Below are 19,658 nucleotides of genomic sequence, written 5' to 3'. Positions count from 1 at the left end.
CTAACGTCTAATTCATCTCAAAATTAGAATTTTATGGGCATCAGAAGAAATCAGGGGAAATCAGCAGTAAAGTACTTCATCCCCTTTTTTGTCACTTGTACGGTACCTCCTATTAAATCCTTCCACGTAGGTCTAACTGGCAGAAATCTTAAATCAATGCAGGAGGAGGTGGTTCCCTAGGAAAGTAGTGCTTGAGAAAAACGTGTACCGTGTGGAGAAAGAAAGAAAGAAAGAAAGAAAGAAAGAAAGAAAGAGCAATTAGAAAATATTACAATGTGCATAATCACACTGCAAATCTTCCTTCCTCTGCTGCCTGAAGGCCATTTAGCTTATCAGTTCAGCTGCAGTGTTTGATGGCAGCTTTCCCCAGAATTTACTTTATTCTGCAGTGGTGGATTGGAGGAAAAACAAGTAGAAAAGCTTATGAGAACTGCGGAGTCAGCAGCCCCACAGTTTTGGATGATAAACATATCGTTCCACAAATCAGCTATGCAGCATATCTGATATCTAAGATACCCTGCAGATTCTCAATCACATTCAGCTGGAAACTCAGGGCCTTTCATCCCCCTTCCCTTAACCAATTATCTTCAGGCTACGTAAATCTTTCTCAACCAAGATTGGCGTGAAGGATCACCTCCCTTTGGGGTTCTGGTTGGAGAAGGCAGAGGATGCAATCCAAAGTCATCCAATGATGCTAAAGAGCTTGGTTTCAAGCTGAAGTAGTGCCTCTTCACATCCCTTGCAACTTTCCTTAAAAGGTAGTAGTACCCTGGCAGTCACCAATCCTTGCACTGGGATATAAGAACATTGGGTGGTAGCCAATTAAGTTTTCTTCCAAGCCTTGCCCCACCCTCCGACCATGGAAGTCCTCATAAGGGAGCAGGTCCTGGAGGAAGAACTGTGAGGGGAGAGACTTCATCAGGCAAGGCCTCCTTCCACCTGCCTTGCCCGACCCTCTAGTCTCTGCTTCTCAATTTGTATTGTATTATTTTATGTACTGTGGCTTGCCGTTGTTTCATTGATTATAGTTTAGAAATTATTTATTGTAATTGTTGAGTGGATTTCTGTTTAACTTTTATATGTTATTATTATTTAATACTATTCTAATGATTGTTGAATGTTACTTTTTGATGTAGGTTGCCTATTTTAAAGTTTTATTATCACATTTTTGTATTGCATTAGATTGTACATTTTTTGTTTCTTCAGCTTGTAAACCGCCTTGAGTATTGTAAGATAGAAAGACGGTATACAAATTAAAAAACGATGAAAACGAACTTAGGGCTCATCCAGATTTCCGCTTGCCCTGCCCTGCCACTCACCCCAAGGGAAACGCTATCTTTAATGCTGAATCGGAGAAATCAGGGTTTCTGCAGATTGACGTTTGCTTCAATTTCAGTGCTAAAGAGCCGGAAAAGTGACTGAGCAAACAGAAAACAGCTCAGACCCCTGCTTTCTAGGCACACGCTCAGACCCATGCCTATGTAGTTTTGCACATTCTCAGGCTGGAAGACAAACATGGCACAAGTGCTGCAGGTCACCCACCATGTCTCTTGGTTCTATGTAGTGTGTGCGATGCTCCTCAGGGCATCCCCCTCAAGCTCTCCCACAAATGCCCCTGTTTACGAGTCCTGTTCATGAGCTCCCCGAAGCTGCAATCAGCTAAGCAGAACTGCTGCTAGCTGCTAGCTCTTCCCCCAACTCACTTCCTTGCCTTTTATCCAGCAAACTAAATTCTGCAATTAGATGAGTAATTTGGATTCCCCTTGTTGTCAGTGGGAACTAAGTGCCCATACGTGACTGCGTGTAACTTGAGTATTTCTGAAGCCAGTGTGATTGAGCTCATAAACTAAGATCTGCTGTGTTTTTCTTGGTGCCTGGTTTTATCAGTTTATAATTTACTCTTACTCTGCTGGAAAACAGATGCTTTTAAATTCATATTATCATTAGTATGCTGTGCCTTCCCTACGCGAATAAAAGCATGGTAATTTAAATTCACAGACTGCAATCCTGCAATTAATTACCTGTGCAAATCAATGGGCTTTTGTGTGTGTTAACTGCATGCAGGATACCAGATTTAATTTGTACATTAAAATGAAATAATTTTCTATTACAACTGATGTATTTTCCCAGCTCCTATGAATTTTGAGTGTCTCTAACCCCAATGCCAGTACAGTGTTATTGTTGCCTCTGGGACAGTGTGGTACAGTAGTTAGAAAAGTGGACTAGGACTAGGGATAAAGATTCAAATCTATATTAAGACTGACCTTGGACTAGTCACTATGTCTCAGCCTAAGCTGCTTCATAGGGTTATCGTTACAAAGATAGACATAATGTGTGAGACGCAATGTATGCTGCCTTGAACTCATTGGACAAGAAGTGGGATATAACTGCAATAAAGTAAATTTGAACAGATTAACACTGCTTTCTTGGATACTTTTCACACCCACAGCCCACTAAGGTGCACAATTCCCCCTCCCCAGATGTTAGTATTCAAGTATTCTCACTATTCAGAAAAAAACACTCCCCCTTACACTGTCATCAGTCCCTAGCAATAACTCAAAATGATGCATCTTCAGAACCTTGAACATGTGCACTTGATCTATATCATGATGCCACAATACAGTAAGTAGGCATCACCTTTTAATGAAATGGGCCTAAAATCCAGGGCAGGGGGGAATACAATCAACACTCAACTGCGCTCAACTTTTCCAGCTGTTTGGTACTAATAAAACAACTGATCTCACATTCACAGTCCACTGACCCACCTGCAAAAATGGGAGCAGATTTTTCTGCAGCCCAGCTGTAATATGCACTTTCTTATAGGCTGCTCTGAACCTTATGTGTGCCCCCCCCCAGCCCCCTTCTGTTAACCTACTATTTACAAATAGTACAACAGCACCCAGGCACAGTAGGCCTAGATAAAATGGCAATACTTAGTGTATTTTTTTTATTGAATGTTTTGGGTTAAAGCACATATTTTCCAGGATTTGTTAAAGACTCTAACACTGTCATTGCCACAGAAATGACTTGGAGACGAGCCCTCTTAACGCTGTTACCCAAAATAAAAAGACCAGTGCGTCTGGTGTGTTAACTGGAATCTCAGACAGCTTTGGGAGAAGGGGATGGCAAAATGAAAGTTGTGACTTGAATCCAGAAGTGCAATTAGGAATAGAGACGATGATGTATTATGGTTATGAAGAATCCATGAGTGATGTTATGAAGGCAAAAAAAAGGGGGGGGGATCTTGGTTTTCTATAGAAGCCGCTGTTGGGAAGCCAGAGAAAACATTCTTGGAAAAATAGTTTTAGATATTAAAAATAAAAATAAAAATCAGCAATGCATGCCAATAACACAAGCATGTCTTTCACCAGGGAATTATGATGGGAATAAACTGCATTTTAAGAGATGGCAATGGTATTAACAGCGAATTACAGAGATTATGTGAGCAAAATGCTGGGCTGAAGGAGTAGAAGGAAATTTACAGAGTCCATGCTGTTCTGGCAAATGAATCTTTTCTTACCATGAATGAGGAAAATGAAGTGATTAGAGAGAAAAGACGCCAACTGAGATTTGACATATCCTACCTGCAGGATCAACTGGCACAGTGTCAGCAGGAAGAGGGAGAGAGAATGACATGAAATACCCTACTGGCGAGCCAGCTCAGCCTAGCGGCTCCATCGACCAACGTATTGCTTTCAGCGGTTTGAGACCCGCGGGCCCTGCCTGGCTTAAAAAACAAAACAAAAAACCCCTACTAGCTCATCCTCTGAAACCTACTGAACTGTGTGACAGGGCTACTTTGAACCCTGGTCACTAAATGCAGAAGGACAAGGCAATCAGAGTAAAGGTAAAGGTAAAGGACCCCTGACAGTTAAGTCCAGTCGCAGATGACTCTGGGGTTGCGGTGCTCATCTCACTTTATAGGCTGAGGGAGCTGGCGTTTGTCTGCAGACAGTTTTTCTGAGTCATGTGGCCAGCATGACTAAGCCGCTTATGGCGCAATGAAACACCGAAACCAGAGAAGCGCACGGAAACACCGTTTACTTTCCTGCCGGAGCGGTACCTATTTATCTACTTGCACTTTGATGTGCTTTTAGAATCATAGAATCATAGAGTTGGAAGAGACCACAAGGGCCATCGAGTCCAACCCCCTGCCAAGCAGGAAACACCATCAGAGCACTCCTGACATATGGTTTGAACTGCTAGGTTGGCAGGAGCAGGGACCAAGCAACGGGAGCTCACCCCGCCGTGGGGATTTGAACCGCTGACCTGATCGGCAAGCCCAAGAGGCTCAGTGGTTTAGACCACAGCGCCACCCGTGTCCCTCAATCACAGTACTATTGTTCAAACTATTTCAGTGAAGCTATTCAACCACTTTGAAGGAATGGAGTCCCATGCCAAAAAATAATTGAAACCTGTTTATCTGTGGGGTGCTTTTGGCAGATATTTAAAGGATGATGGTAGCTAGAGGTCTTTCCTCCAACATAAGATGAGTCTATCCCAGCACAGGCATCAGCATGTGAGGTGATTATGGTGACTGGGCTAAAGAAGCAAAGTGACAGTTATTAACTCCTGATCACATCTGAGTCAGTAGAAAGAGAATTAGCGCAGATATTAATTAACAAAGAAAATAATTCCCTGAGACTGAGATTCTGTGGCAGCCAGAACTCCTAAAGATTTTTCAGGGAAACTTCTCCAGTACTTTAATACTATCTATATACTTACTGTGCTTTTTATAAACAGAACCTATATGGATTGTTCCCCACAACAAACTGATTGAAATGGTCAACATGCCATTTTATTATGATTTTATGAATTTATTCATGTGTTGTAAATTAGGTATTACCATGGTAACAATTTATTTCACATGACTAATGTCTTATTTGGTATTATATTAGGAATTCAACTCTAATGTATCATTTGTAAAAAAAAATAATACTAATTCATTCTGTTATTTCAGCATTATCACTGCATCATCTCAATGCAAGGCTGTTGAGCAAGCAAGCAGATGGATAAACTATGAGTATGAAGCATCATTTTTTGTGGACTGGCCATGATCTTAGAAGGTCTTTCTCTGCTTAACAGAGACAGGTGGATTTCAAAATACCAGTTATCAGAGTATGGAAGATTCAATTACACAGATTTGTGTTGAAGAAATTATAGTTTTACTTGATCCTAAAGTTTTGCTTTTTAGCAACAACCTTGGCAATTCCTAGATTTTGTTGGTAACATTTTTAACTCTATTTTTTAAAATTGCATTTCCCTCCTCGTTTTTCTGATAAACAAACAGTTTACTAATGTTTGTATAAATCTTAACCATAACACTCTTTCCCAGTAACATGTAGGTCATTTGGATCAACTACCATCAACTTTTGAATCCCAACCTGCAACCTGGAATACACTTTTGACATTTTTTAAACCATGTATGTAAGGATATATTTTTTAAAAAATACTTTTCTTGCTCTCTTATTTATAATCCTTCCCTTATTATCAGAGAAAAAAGGCCATTTTAGTGCTGAGACGGTCCCATCTTAGGTTGGGGGCAAGAAATCCACCTACCCCCAAATTACAGAATAAAAAAAGAGGAGATGGTGCCATCAGCCTGTGCCTACTGCCTCAGGGCTCTTCAGAAGCAGCATATTTCAGCATGTGTAAGGTAGCAACCATGTCATTTCCCTGCTGCAGTTGCTGCTTGATTTGTCGTGGTCAGCAGGGCCTCCCACCTGCTCCGAGACCATTTGATGGCAACTGGGAAATTCCTAAAGTCAGCAGCTTGATTATTGTGGCAGTCTGCACTGAATTTTTTTTTTAAAAAAATTGCAATCAGAATAATGAAAACCAGATAGTTTGAGAATACAGTGGTACCTCAGGTTAAGTACATATTTGTTCCGGAGGTCTGTTCTTAACTTGAAACTGTTCTTAACCTGAAGCACCACTTTAGCTAATGGGGCCTCCTGCTGCCGCCGCGCTGCCGGAACACGATTTCTGTTCTCATCCTCAAGCAAAGTTCTTAACCCGAGGTAATATTTCTGGGTTAGTGGAGTCTAACCTGAAGCATATGTAACCTGAAGCATATGTAACCTGGGGTACCACTGTAAAGGACAAGACACCAGGATTTAAACCGTATCTGTATACTAAAGCCAACGCTGTTGGCTTTTTCAGTGGCTTTGCCTGGCCATGCCTGGGTAGAAGAAAACATGAGGGTGGGAGTGGTGAGTTGAAAGATGTGGGTTCATTGTATGGAGTTGAAATACACCAGGCATTCTTGGAGAAACAAGTTACTCAGCAGCCTGAGTTCCATGTCTTCCTTTGCTCACATGAAGCCAGTCCTTTTAATGGCTCAACATGTGATATCAAAAGGACTTAGGTCCAAGTACTCTATCTTGAATCAGGATGTGTGTGCAATGGAACACTCAAAAGTAGATTTTTGGTAGTAACTGACTGGAAGAGCTGAGCTTAGTTTACTCTTTTAAAATGAGACATTCCGGGTATATGTCTGTCACTTGTATATTATTATGTATTTTGATTTATCCTGGTCTCTACTCACTAATGCACTTAAGTCTTTCTTAATAAAAACAGAACTGAGCTATTCCCCAGAAAGCATTACTAAAGTCTTATTTTCCTTCCCTACATAACGCCATAGTTCAAACAGAGTGCACTTCCAAATCACAGAAAGATGAATGTGAATTCTCTCTTTCATCACAAGCTCATGTAATAATCAGAAGATATATCCAAGTTTGACTGCTTCATTGTTTCGTATTAAACACTCTACAATTCTGGCTGATTATACATAAGGTTGCTGCTTTCTTTTTTTCTGCATCAGAGTCATTTAAGAATATAGCAAGAGTAAGTTAGCCAACGTTCAGGTGAAAAGTAAGTAATATTGGCAGGTTTACAATATCATCAAAAACTTGCAGCTACTTAAGTGATTCAGCTGTCATAATTTATATTATAGCAAATCCTATAGAATTCACTCAGGGCAAAGACATGGCTAAACATCAAAAGAGGTATAGTGTCCATATCAATGGAAATATTGTTATAAGGATAATTTTTCTTATTGGTGATTACAGATAATTTAGTAATTACAGAGCTTTTATGCCAAAATCTGTGAAATCATTGAGAATGCTGCCTCTCCATATTACCTATGCACTTTCTAAAATACATCTAGAACGCTCTCTTTTTTTGGATGGTATGGTCACACAATATTTCTAATGCCAATGGGAAGAAGGCTTTAAAAGTACAGTGGTACCTCGGGTTAAGTACTTAATTCGTTCCGGAGGTCCGTTCTTAACCTGAAACTGTTCTTAACCTGAAGCACCGCTTTAGCTAATGTGGCCTCCTGCTGCTGCCGCGCCGCCAGAGCACAATTTCTGTTCTTATCCTGAAGCAAAGTTCTTAACCTGAGGTACTATTTCTGGGTTAGCGGGGTCTGTAACCTGAAGCATATGTAACCTGAAGGGTATGCAACCCAAGGTACCACTGTATTTCTTCCAGAGAACCTTGGTATTAATCTGTGTGCCTGTTGATTATTGAAAACCATTAGAGTATCATTACCTACACATCTCAAAGGACTGTGTGAGAAAATTTCACTTATCCTATGACAGCAACAAAACAACTAACATAGAAATTCAATGCAACACTTATGCAACTTGCTTGCTTAACAAAGCTTTGTCCATCCTAGGAACTGATTAAGAGGAGGGTTCTTCCAGAAAATTAATCTTAAACTGGATAGAATGCATTCAAAGAAGAGTTCAAACTAGTGAGGACCAATCCTTATACCGTGGCTGTCACGTGAGAAACTGCTGGGAACTGCCTTTGTGCATCAGTCATAACAAGAATCATGGGGGAAAACTGTGCATGCTGGTGGCAGCCACTTCTTCAACGTAACAGCTGCCATGCAAGAAATGGCCCTGAGTAGCTGCTGCAATAAATAAACTTAATTAAATGTGTGAGTTAGATACCGCCAAAATATTTGTGCAACCAGAACTTTGTACAAACCTTATAAGCACAGCGCCAATGCTGCAAAAATGCAGTAAATTCAGCTAATCAGGATGTGCTGATTATTCAAGGATCAGATAGTGGGGATCTTACTTACCCAGGTTATACCACATGTCACGGATCTCAAAGCCAATTTGTCTTCTCATATCGCCATACCTAGAAAGAATGCAAATTTATTGATAAAAATGCTCTTTGTATTATTTCACCCTTTCAGCAATGTAATCAAATTATCTCTGGGGTGTTTGTTTTTTTTAAAGCAACCTAGGATAAATGATTTGCTAGTTATTTAGGAGTCTTATTTAGGAGTCCAATGCACTTTAGGTCTATTGAATTTGTTAGGCAATACAACCATTGTTATGTATAGGGAAAAGCTTGCAGAAATTAAATTACATTCTCAAATCATAGAGATGATAAAACACACACACAAAAGCTTGCATGGTAGCTCCCAGTCTAACATCTGCATTTTTCATTCTTCCTTGAGGGAAGAAAAAAGCTCTACTCCAGCATCTATGCTGCATTTTCTGTAAACGTTTCACCTGTGGGAATTTCAGTTTGCCTTATCGGCATATTACATAACTGTCCCTTGAGAGCGTGGGGGTTTTGTGTAGATTAATGAGAGTATTATCCATTTCTCAGTCTCTAATAGCTGGAGAAAACACACTGCACAGACTTAAGAATGTTTTACTTTTATGCATATTCTTAGCATACACTGCATGCCCTAGAAAATGAACTAAGAAGAAATGTATTCAGCAAGTACCAAAGGAGGCCCCCTCCCCCACAACTACCATGACATCTGCTGAGATACTACAATGGATCTGAATGTCCATCAAATCTGCAGAAAGCAGAAGTGATACTTTATTTTGGATTTGCAACTGATGAATGCAGAAAAAAGTAGATGAGTCCATGCACTTCTTTATCTCTTTACATTTATTTATATATATATATAACATTTTGTAAATGCAAGGTCTGCCAGTGGTTACCGTACATGAATGACTCAAACTAAACAAACAGTCGTGGGAAAAAGAAAGTGCACCTTCTTTGAATTCTGTGGTTTTACATAGGTAAAGATACCCCTGATCATTAGGTCCACTCGTGGACGACTCTGGGGTTGCACGCTCATCTCGCTCTATAGGCCAAGGGAGCTGGCGTTTGTCCGCAGATAGCTTCCGGGTCATGTGGCCAGCATGACTAAGCTGCTTCTGGCAAAACCAGAGCAGCGCATGGAAAAGCCGTTTACCTTCCAGCCGGAGTGGTACCTATTTATCTACTTGCACTTTGATGTGCTTTTGAACTGCTAGGTTGGCAGGAGCAGGGACCGAGCAACGGGAGCTCACCCCATCGAAGGAATTCGAACCACCATCCTTCTTCTCGGCAAGACCTAGGCTCAATGGTTTAGACCACAGTGCCACCCATCACCCGTTTTACATATCAGGACAGAATAACAATCATTTTTGTTCCTTAGCAGCTATTAAAATTAGGTAAATACAACCACAGATGAACAGCAACACATGACATATTACACCATGTCATGATTTATTTAAAAGAAAGAATGCCACGATGGACAAATCATGTGTGGAAAACTAAGTACACCCTTACTGCTTCCATAGGAATTAAGAGGCTGCTAATTAACAGAAAGGGGCTGCTAATCAAATGCCCTTGCTTAATTGATCATAAGAAAGTGTGCCCACCCTTATAAAAGCTGAAATTTTAGGAGTTTGCTGGTGTGGAGCATTCAGGTGTGTTTTAACACAATGTCAAGGAGGAAAGATGACACAATGCTCTTAGTGAAGCAAGTGCTGCTGCCCATGAAACTGGGAAGGGTTCTAAGGTCATCTCCAACCAATATAAAGTCCATCATTCTACAGTGAGAAAGATTATTCAAAAGTGGAAAACTTTCAAGACAGTTGCCAATCTTTTCAGGAGCGGACAGCACAGGAAACTCACCCCAAAGTTAGACCATGCAATGCTCAGAGAAACTGTAAAAAACAACAACCAATAGGTACATCTCAGGCTCTACAGGCCTCAGTTAGCATATTAAATGTTAAAATTTTCTGTATCGTTCCAATTTTAGTATATGTGCTGTCTTTGACCGTAATAAATTATCTCAATGTTAAAATTCATGACAGTACAATTAGAAAAAGACTGACCGAGTATGGTTTGTTTGGAAGGGTTTCCAGGAGAAAGCCTCGTCTCTCTAGAAAGAACATGGCAGCACAGCTTTGGTTTGTAAAGTTGCATTTGAACAAACCACAAGACATCTGGAACAATGTCCTTTGGACAGATGACAATTACATCCACAGCCTTTAGCATTCACAGGAATACTAAAAAGCTGCAGATATTTCTGTGGAGTTTACATATTAACGTACCATACAAAGCTTCAGTTGCTTGATAGCTTCTGTTGAAAAGACTCCACGAGTCTACTCCAGAGAACAAAAATATCCAGGACAAAGTTCCACCACTCTCTACTATTAACTGTCATTCAGTTGTAAGGTAGTTTGTGAAGCTGGAACTAACCATGGGATAAAATACCATACAATAATGCCAAAATAACATGTTTCTTTAGAGTGTAGTCCTTAACAACTGTAATTTCCTATCTTGAGTGAACATGGAAAGCCCTTAATGCAACATGTTAAAACCAAAGTGTTTTTTCTTAATTCCATATATCCTTTACTATAACCTTAAAACACATTTGCACAGCCTGCCATCACCTTATTGTCCACTGCTACATCTAATGCTAATTCAGGGTGGCCTAAATTCTGGATAACCAAGAGCCAAATTTAGGTTTGTGTAGATGTAAATTGCAGTTAACCATTACATGCTGGTAAAACTTTTATGCAGAATGGTAGGGCTGAGGCAGGCAGGGACTAGCATACAATTTCCTTGGCATTATCACAATCTGAGTATTTCATATTGTTTTTTCTGTGTACTCTATGTAGGAGTGATTCTTTTTCCCCCACTCTGAAATGAACTTCAAATTGTTTAAAATTATGCAACGTTTTGTCTTTCTCAGCACAAGGAAACACTGTGTTAAATTCAAAACTCATGCAGTGCGGTTCCATTCACAGAAAGAACACTCATGCTGTTCACTAATGGAAAGGAGGGAGGTGATTTTTGCAGATTCCCCGTTCCCCTTGCAGGCCTCTGGAAATCTGCTCTAGAAAAACAGAGAACACTGTGGAACACCATGGAACCTGGCATGCAGGGGGAGAAAGTACAAACTGTCTCTCCACCTTCCATAAAGGGAAAACTTTCACTGACTTAGAGGCCTTAGTCTTGAAGGAAGGACTCTTTATATGTGATGGAATGGCATATTTGGCTCCAATCCAATGTCTTTTAAGGCTCAGCCTTACACAAAAAAACAAGTCCTTTAAAAATAATTAAATTAAGGAGATTTCGCATCATAGCTAAAATCACTGAAGGCAACTGAAAACAAAGGGACAAACCTTCATTCTTCCAAATACCCACAGCATGTTGCTTCTTTTTTTTAATAAAAAAAAATTGCTATGAAATATAGTATAAAACGAATAAATTCCCTGTTGAAAGGTAGGCAAGTTAATCCGTTTTAACCAAGGTACAAGTCTGTGGCAACAAAACATTCTTTAGGGATATCACACTGAAATTCACAGCAGTTATGGAGATTAGCTACAAGACCTGTAGGAATTAGGGAATAAAGCATTCTCATCAAATGAGATTAGGATAAGCAAAAAGCTAAAGTGGCTTTTAAAAAAGATTTCTCTAATATGTTCATTCTTAAATTTCTTAACTCCATGAATATACTACAAGATAAACATTTGCTTTATCCAGTAATTTTGTATCTTGACGCGAGTCTAAAGAATATGATAAATACTTGATTCATGGTTTCAAGACTAACCTTTCATCATACTATGATTGCTTCTCAATGCATCTTGAAATTTCTAAGCAGTTAAAGCAACATTATGTTAATAATCCCTCGTGCTCCTGCTGATGATTTTATATGTGGAGTGCAACTTACTTGTTAAGGATTTTGCATCTTTTAGTACTTGAAAAGTTCTCCAGCTGTAGTGACTCTTGGGTAAGAAAAGCAACAGCAAGGTGGAAATAGTTGTTCCAAAGCTAGAGGTCACAAAGATTACAAGAATCATAAGTATTACATGACTGAGACATCTTAACATACGGTAGTTTTTAAAGATGTAATTTATATGCATAATTATTAATAGTAATAAGACATCAGGCTTGGTTTGTTTTTGACAGAAACTTTGCATTTTGCCACACTGCACAGTTTTGATTAAACAAACTTGCCCATCTGCACAAATATTGAAATCAAAGGCTTTCTGATGATTCAAGCAAAATGGAATGCGAATTCATGAGTGTCTGTTTATGTTGTACAGAAAGTCAAAGAAAATCACTAACTTTCTCAAATGGATGCTGAAGTATGGAAATATGTGAACTGAACTATGAAAAATGTGCACAAGCAAAATAAAAAGAAAGAAAAGGAACTGGAGTCAGAGGACTTGTGGAAAAGTAAAGCAGTGAAATTTCTAAACATACTGTGTCAAGCAAAGTAATAAATTATCCTGCTTGATTAAAACAAAGATAAATTTATAATAAAATTAACTAGATCCCTGAGTATCTCTGTATGATTGTGGGCAACAGAACACATTTGTATACAATCCTAAACCATGGTTTAGTGAACTTTTGAAATATTGTTATGAGATTTTTGTGGTGTTTTATATGGTCAAACTTAATTTCATTTTTTGTTTGACATCTGGCTGGTAAAAAAAATGGGGGAGATATTTTTTTCTTGAAAAGTGTATACAAATAAATTAGATAAATCAGTGGTTTAGCACGATGTACATGGGTAGGAAGGAGCCTGAGCAAAACCACTGAAAGTTGCCGCTTTTCATCTTCACAGCTTCTGGGTTGTTTCTAAGCAAGATTGTTTCTTTAAGCTGTAAACAGCTTCAGACTACAACAGTGGTTTCCAAATATTTTTTTTCCCATGGACCACTTGAAATTTGCTGAAGGTCTTGGTGGATCGCTTAGTGATTTTTCTGCCTGTTGTAGCAACCGTAATGCACTGTGCTAGATGCTGCATGTTTTTTAATTCTATTTTTAAAATATATGCCACAGGCCACCTGAATGAAGCCTGCAGACCATCGTTTGAGAACCCATATAGACTAGGATACCTAAGGGACTGCTTCCTACCATATGAGGCTATCTCTGAATTCATCAGGAGAGACCCAGTTGCTCGTACTGCTAGTCTCTGAGGTTGCGATCTTATACCTCAGGGAAGCAAAACCTGTGGCCTTCCAGATGTTTTGGTACTGAAACTTATATTAACCCCAGCCAATAGAAAGGGCCACAGGTTCCCCGACCTTCCTATATCTAATTTCCTAGGAATACATCCCACTGAGCAGATGTGTACTATGTACTATGAATCTCACAATGTGGGTGAGCCTCCTAAGATAGGGTGTCCTAAATTAGGGGGTCATAACATTTGTTTATTCTGTTTTCAAAATATATAATTGGATGTTACTTGGTTATAAAGCATTGGATGGATTTTTATCTTGAACAATGATTGCTTTACATACCGCTTACATGCCATAATGGTTCGGAAGTTGTTTACAGGCATAAAATAAAGTCTAAAATCAATATAATAACAATAATGCACAACAAAAATTAGATCAAAGCGTTAAAAATGTCCATATTTAAAATGTGCAACAAAACAAACCCGCTAAAAAAAACCCCACGAACTATTAAACAGGTAAAATAATCAATTAAATAGTTGGAGTTTTAAAAAAGAGTTCAAGTTCAGGTGAATAGTTGCCTGAACAGGTGCCTCTTCAAGAGTCAGCAGAATTGCCAGTGCAGATGAGGACTCTCCTCTATCAGCAGGGAAGGCATTCCACAACACTGGTGCCACCAGTGGAAAAACCCACTACCGTGCTAACCAATAACCCAATAATCAGGTTGCAGCAAAATTAACCGGTTCCCATTTGCTGATCTTTATGCCCTTATTGGGCAATGGAGGGCAGTATTTATTTTCCCCAGGTAGTCAGATCCAACTATTTAGGGCTTTATATCTAAGTAGCAGGACTGTAAAACTGTCTCAGTGGCTAATAGGCAGTCAGTGCAGATCCCTTAGCTAGTCTATGTGATCAATAAGGAACACCATTCACCAGGATAGGCTGTGGTGCTCTGCCCCAACTGCAGCTTCTCGACCAGCTGCAAGGGAAGGAAGCCTCACATAGAGAGCATTATGATAGTCCATACATAAGGTTTGGCAAAATTATCCCTGCCCAGGAAAGGGAGCAGTTGACATACCAGCTGAAGCTGGTGACAAGTGCTTTTTGCCACAGAGGCCTCCTGGGCGTCCATGGACAAAGATGGTTGCAAGAGCTGCATACCAGTTCCTTGAGTGTGAGTGCAACCCCCACCCCAAACAGACAACTCCCCTAATTCTCAGTCCTGGGAACAACTTATCCACAGTGTTAGTGTCCTAGCAGGATTCAGCTACAGCCCATCATAATAACTAGTAAGTGGTTTCCAAACTTTGGAACATTCTGCCCTGGGAGATCCATTTGGCTTTCTACCTGATGGTGTTTTCTGCCAAGAAGAATATCTTCCAGTTCCAGCAAGCCTTTGGCATAGTTGATTTTTAATTATTGTTCTAGCCCTCCAAGTTTTCTCCCTCACAGCTGATGTGCTTGTGTGCTTGTCACCAGCTACCAGTCTAGGTTGTGGTTGTGTGTGTGTGTGTGTGTGTGTGTGTAATTTTGATTTGTTTTTGAATTTTGATCTTGACTGAGCTGCCCCAAGTGCCTCATACTGAGGCACAAATACAGGATGTAGACGATTTTTTAAAATAAAGTAAAATGCTCTCCAAGATGACACAATGAGTGAGGAAGTGTGGCTGCAACTCACAGGGATACTTCAAATGCCTTTTTTTAATGACTGCAAAATGTGTGGAAAGGATGCATGCACACACATATACAAAAAATTATAATGGAGACAATATTCATGTCTTACCTGCAGCTCAAAGTTGGTTTGATCAAGAAATTTCTTGTTTAGCATATCTGCATACTGATTAATTGCTCGCAGGAAGACTCTGAAAGATCAAGAGAAAATTACATAATTACACACTTAAGACTTTGGCACCTTTGTAAGTTTGGCATCCAAATTAGATATAAATCCAAGACTGTCTGGAAAGTAGAATTTGCTGCAGTTATTAGGAAAGCAGTGCAAACTTACCACTGTTAAATATGCAGAATTATATGTATATGCTCTCAAAATTAATCAAGGAAATTAGCATATGTAGAATAAAAGAAACAGAAGCAATCCTTTGGAAAAAATATTCACTTCTATTTAATATCATGATATCATAAAAAGATAATTAACAATTCAATTTACTGATAAGCAAAAATTAATTGCTTTTCAAAGTCACATGTACTAATATTATTGGTTTAGAATTAAACTCTTTACTTAAGTAGAATCAACAGCTGGTGAACAATGGATTGAATTTCTACTTATATATTAGCACATTAAAAAGAGGAGAAACATAGTTTACACTGGGTACAAACAAAACATCCCTTAACAGGTATTATATACAAAACTCTACATTCTTGCAAAGAGTAAAACAATCTTCAATGCCCAGATCTTTGCTTTCCAGGCAAATGTTTCAGCAGCAAATTGTTTAATTGGTGTTATTAGGATGTCGACTAATGACTTGGTAAACTGACATGTCCTTTGAATAGGCTGCAGACACTGTGGGTTTGTGTCATTATCTCTGAAAGGATGGCAATAATAAAGGTCAGACTCTTTCTAAACGACCTCTCTCTTTTTGCACAATAGTTATCTGTAGAAAGAGTGACTCACATTAGGACACAGATAATAAACTTAATTACTCCTAATACATTTCAGTATCCTGCAATAAAAAGAGTCTGGAAACTGAGGACATATGGCATTTTGACAGGTCCTTTACAAAAAAGTCAAGGATCACTAGGTGAGTTAAGGACAAACGCACAATATAAACTTGCATCTGTGTTCCTTTTTGCTCTGTCCTCTGCTACCTCAGACACTTCACAAACAGGACCCAGCATTTGATATTTGCTCATATATATATATTTATTGCCCATGGATTGCTGCTATAACAAAAGTATGTAGTTTATTTTAAAATAAAGGCTCAGTCTCATTTTTCAAATGCACATAATTCCACATGCACAATCCTGTTTTGCAAAAGCAAACGTTGTGAGGAAGCTACAGCACTGCGAATGGCACAGAGATGCAGCAAGAAGAGTGACAGCTTCAACAGTAGAAAGACCCTCAAAAGGTAAGGGAGGCAGGTGTGCTAAGTTCCTGTGTAAATTCAACATCAGGGAGGAAAGAAACAATATCAAATCCCCTTCCTACACCATTAAAATAAACCAGTTGCTGCCTAGGCAGCCGGTCTTTAGACACCAGGTTTCATTTGACCTGTCTGCTTTCTTAAGCCATTGGGTAGCAGAGTCAGTATTTGAGATTTGTTTCAAGTTCACTGTTTCTATTGTGCTTGTGTCGTTATTTCTGTCTTCTGGGAATTTTACTGTCACCCATCCAGAGGTCCATGGATGTGGGGCAGGATATGAATTAACTAAACCAGGCACCCCCAAACTCGGCCCTCCAGATGTTTTGGGACTACAATTCCCATCATCCCTGACCACTGGTCCTGTTAGCTAGGGATGATGGGAGTTGTAGTCCCAAAACATCTGGAGGCCCGAGGTTGGGGATGCCTGGACTAAACCGATAAATCAGCATGGTACTGCAAGAAGCCTCGAGCCAAAATGGTGGAAGACAAGCAACCTACATGTGGTGAACCTATCAGAAACCTAGAGCAGCTCAGAGCTAGTTTCTTGTTTTTTAAGCAGGTGACAGGTCTTCTTGTGTGTTGTTGCCAAGTTCTACCCTACCCCCACTTTATGAGTGTAAAAAGCTTACACCATTATCCCAAAGGAACAATATGTCCTCAACTGGATTCTCTCAGTTTCCCCCCACAGAATTCAGATAATTAGAGAAAAGAGGGTAAAAGTACTGATGCAAGTGGACAGAGAAATTGACAAGGAGCTGCAATTTACCTCTGAATTTACTGTAAAAAAATGTTGGACACAACTCTTTACTTAACTACTTTTTTTGGAGAAAGGCATCTAAAGGACTAGTCGAACAGAGGTGACAAAATATTAAGCTCTAGGGCTAATTGACAGATTAAACAGTCGCTGGGTCCAGATGGCATACACCAGAGCATTTGTATTCAAATTTGAAATTGTTAGTACTTTAACAAGCATTTACAACTTGACACTATGATCGGCTTCTTTACCAGAAGCCAATTTAAAAAAGGAATAAGAAATAAACAGAAAATTAAAGGCAAGTTAGCCTAACAGCTGTCCTGTCCAAGGTAAACTGAAAAGTGCTGATATTTGAATTATTAGCCATATAGAACACGTTTCCCAACCTAGTGGGGGCTGTTGTAGACTGCAGCTCCCATCATCTCTGACTATAGGTTTTATTAACCGAGGCCAGTTGGAGCTGAAGTTCAGCAATATCTGAAAGGCACCAGTTAGGGAAGGGCTAATATAGAAGGTAAAAATATTGCTGAGGAAGAATCACCATGGATTCGTAAAGAAAAAGAAATCATGCATTACCTTTTTTTTTTTTTTTAGTATTCTTGCAGTGTTTCAAGAAACACACAGATAAGAGTGATGCAGAAAACATAATACTTGGACTTAATTTTCCCCAAAAAATGTTCTTCGCCTTAGGCTCCGATGTAAACTTAGGGGAGGCAGGTGGCACTGTGATCTAAACTACTGAGCTTCTTGGGCTTGCCGATCAGAAGGTTGGCAGTTCGAATCTGCGTGACAGGGTGAGCTCCTGTTGCTCTGTCCCAGCTCTTGCCAACCTAGAAGTTTGAAAGCACACCAGTACAAGTAGATAAATAGGTACCGCTGTGGCAGGAAGGTAAACGGCGTTTCCGTGTGCTCTGGCACTTGTCACGGTCCTCTGTGTGCCAGTAGCGGTTTAGTCATGCTGGCCACATGACCCAGAAAGCTGTTTGTGGACAAACACCATCTCCCTCAGTCTGAAAAGTGAGATGAGCGATGCACCTTATGGTCACCTTTGACTGGACTTAAGTGTCCAGGGGTCCTTTACCTTTTTACCTTTACCTATGTAAACTTAACAGTTAAAGCATAAGAAGAAAGTGGAGTACAGTGGTAAGTAGATGGGATTGGTGATATTTAAATGAAGTAAAGTAGTGGTAGCTAACATAGAAGACTCCAGGTTATTGGGCCATGGTTTGGCATAGTGTTATGTAATACTACAAGAACAAACCTTGGTTGCAGCTCATGTTCTGTTTACAGCAAAACCATAGTGTGGTAACAAGAAGACTGGGGAGCAGGTGAAGCTGCCATATTTTTTACTGTGAGTACCCACATGATCACATACTCTTCCTTAGCTATGGTTTGTCTTACTGTTATGCAAAAAATAAAAAGTAATGGTTAGCTTCTTCTAAATAAATCCATGGTTATGTGGGATTATACCTAAAAATAATGTTGCTATATGACGTTCTAGAGATTCTGCACAATGCTGGAATTTTTTATTTTATTTTTTACAATTTGGAATTGCCTTTAAAACTACAGTTTTATAATGATTTAATCCTAGTGCTTACAAATAAGACTGACACATTTATGCATTGACTGGCAGACAAAACAGCAACAGAAGGAGATACATTAGTCTATAATTTATTACACTTAACTGGGTGACTCAACAATACGCTGTTCAGCGGCACTATTTAGATACAAAACACTAAGAATCAGAACATTAAACGCCTTCATAATATGCACTCTGTTATTTTCAAGAGAGTACATGATTGGGTGCTAGCACTACTGTAATTTATTTAATATATTTGTATATCACTTTATATTGTTATTGGCTCCCCAGGGAGCTTAGAATAAAATATTGAATGAAAGTTTGGGAGGGGGGTCTCAACTCCAGTAAGATCCAAGGCCAGCTGCACATCCTCATGTGACCATCAGCATTGGAGAGCCTGAAGAAAATGTTCTTGCTCCAGTGTTGGTATTCCTCCAGTGTAGGTATTCACATTCTATTATTCTTACCTTAACAAAACAGGCTTGTAAGGATGTGATGAGCCTGGTACAGTGAGAAAATACTGTCAGGAGTTGCTGACCACAGGCCCATGTGCTGAAAAGTATAACTGTGGTCCCTCCAGAAAGAGACATCCAGGTCTGACCTAGTTCCACCCATCCTCCTAAGTGGGAAGGACTATATAGGACTTTCTTTTCCAGATGAGGGAGCTGCAGCCCAAGAGAGGAAAAGAGCTACTCCAAAGAAATTCAAATCTCCAGAGCCTGGGGGGTACTAAAGGAGCTTGCAGATATACCGGTAATCTCAGAGCCTTTGTCTCTAATCTTTGAAAATTCTTGAAGAACAGGTGAGGTCCACATCATATATATATATATATATATATATATATATATATATATATATACGGGGGGGGAGAAGATCCAGTTAAGTACCGACCAATCAGTTTGACATTGATACCAGGAAAAGTCCTATAATAGATAATTCCACAGTTGGTCTACGAGCACTTTGAAAAGGATGCTGTGATTAATAACATCTAGAATGGGTTTCTC

The 19,658-nt window shown here is 39.5% G+C and overlaps 1 protein-coding gene across 4 annotated transcripts in view; it reads right to left on the bottom strand.

Annotated features, from left to right (window-relative positions):
• DOCK1 (dedicator of cytokinesis 1) overlaps positions 1 to 19,658 on the bottom strand; it is a 362,659-nt gene that overhangs the window by 81,308 nt on the left and 261,693 nt on the right. For all 4 annotated transcript variants that reach the window (XM_081005188.1, XM_081005189.1, XM_081005191.1 and 1 more), the window contains exons 30-32: positions 15,007 to 15,085; positions 11,990 to 12,090; positions 8,096 to 8,154 (exon numbers count right to left, since the gene is read on the bottom strand). In XM_081005188.1, coding sequence (XP_080861314.1) covers positions 8,096 to 8,154; positions 11,990 to 12,090; positions 15,007 to 15,085 — 239 coding nt within the window. The remainder of the gene's footprint in view (positions 1 to 8,095; positions 8,155 to 11,989; positions 12,091 to 15,006; positions 15,086 to 19,658) is intronic.

The sequence above is a fragment of the Podarcis pityusensis genome (genome assembly GCF_964106645.2).
Source record: "Podarcis pityusensis genome assembly, chromosome: 5".
In the NCBI taxonomy this organism is placed as follows: domain Eukaryota; kingdom Metazoa; phylum Chordata; class Lepidosauria; order Squamata; family Lacertidae; genus Podarcis; species Podarcis pityusensis.
This window is presented reverse-complemented; position numbering and strand designations above follow the sequence as displayed.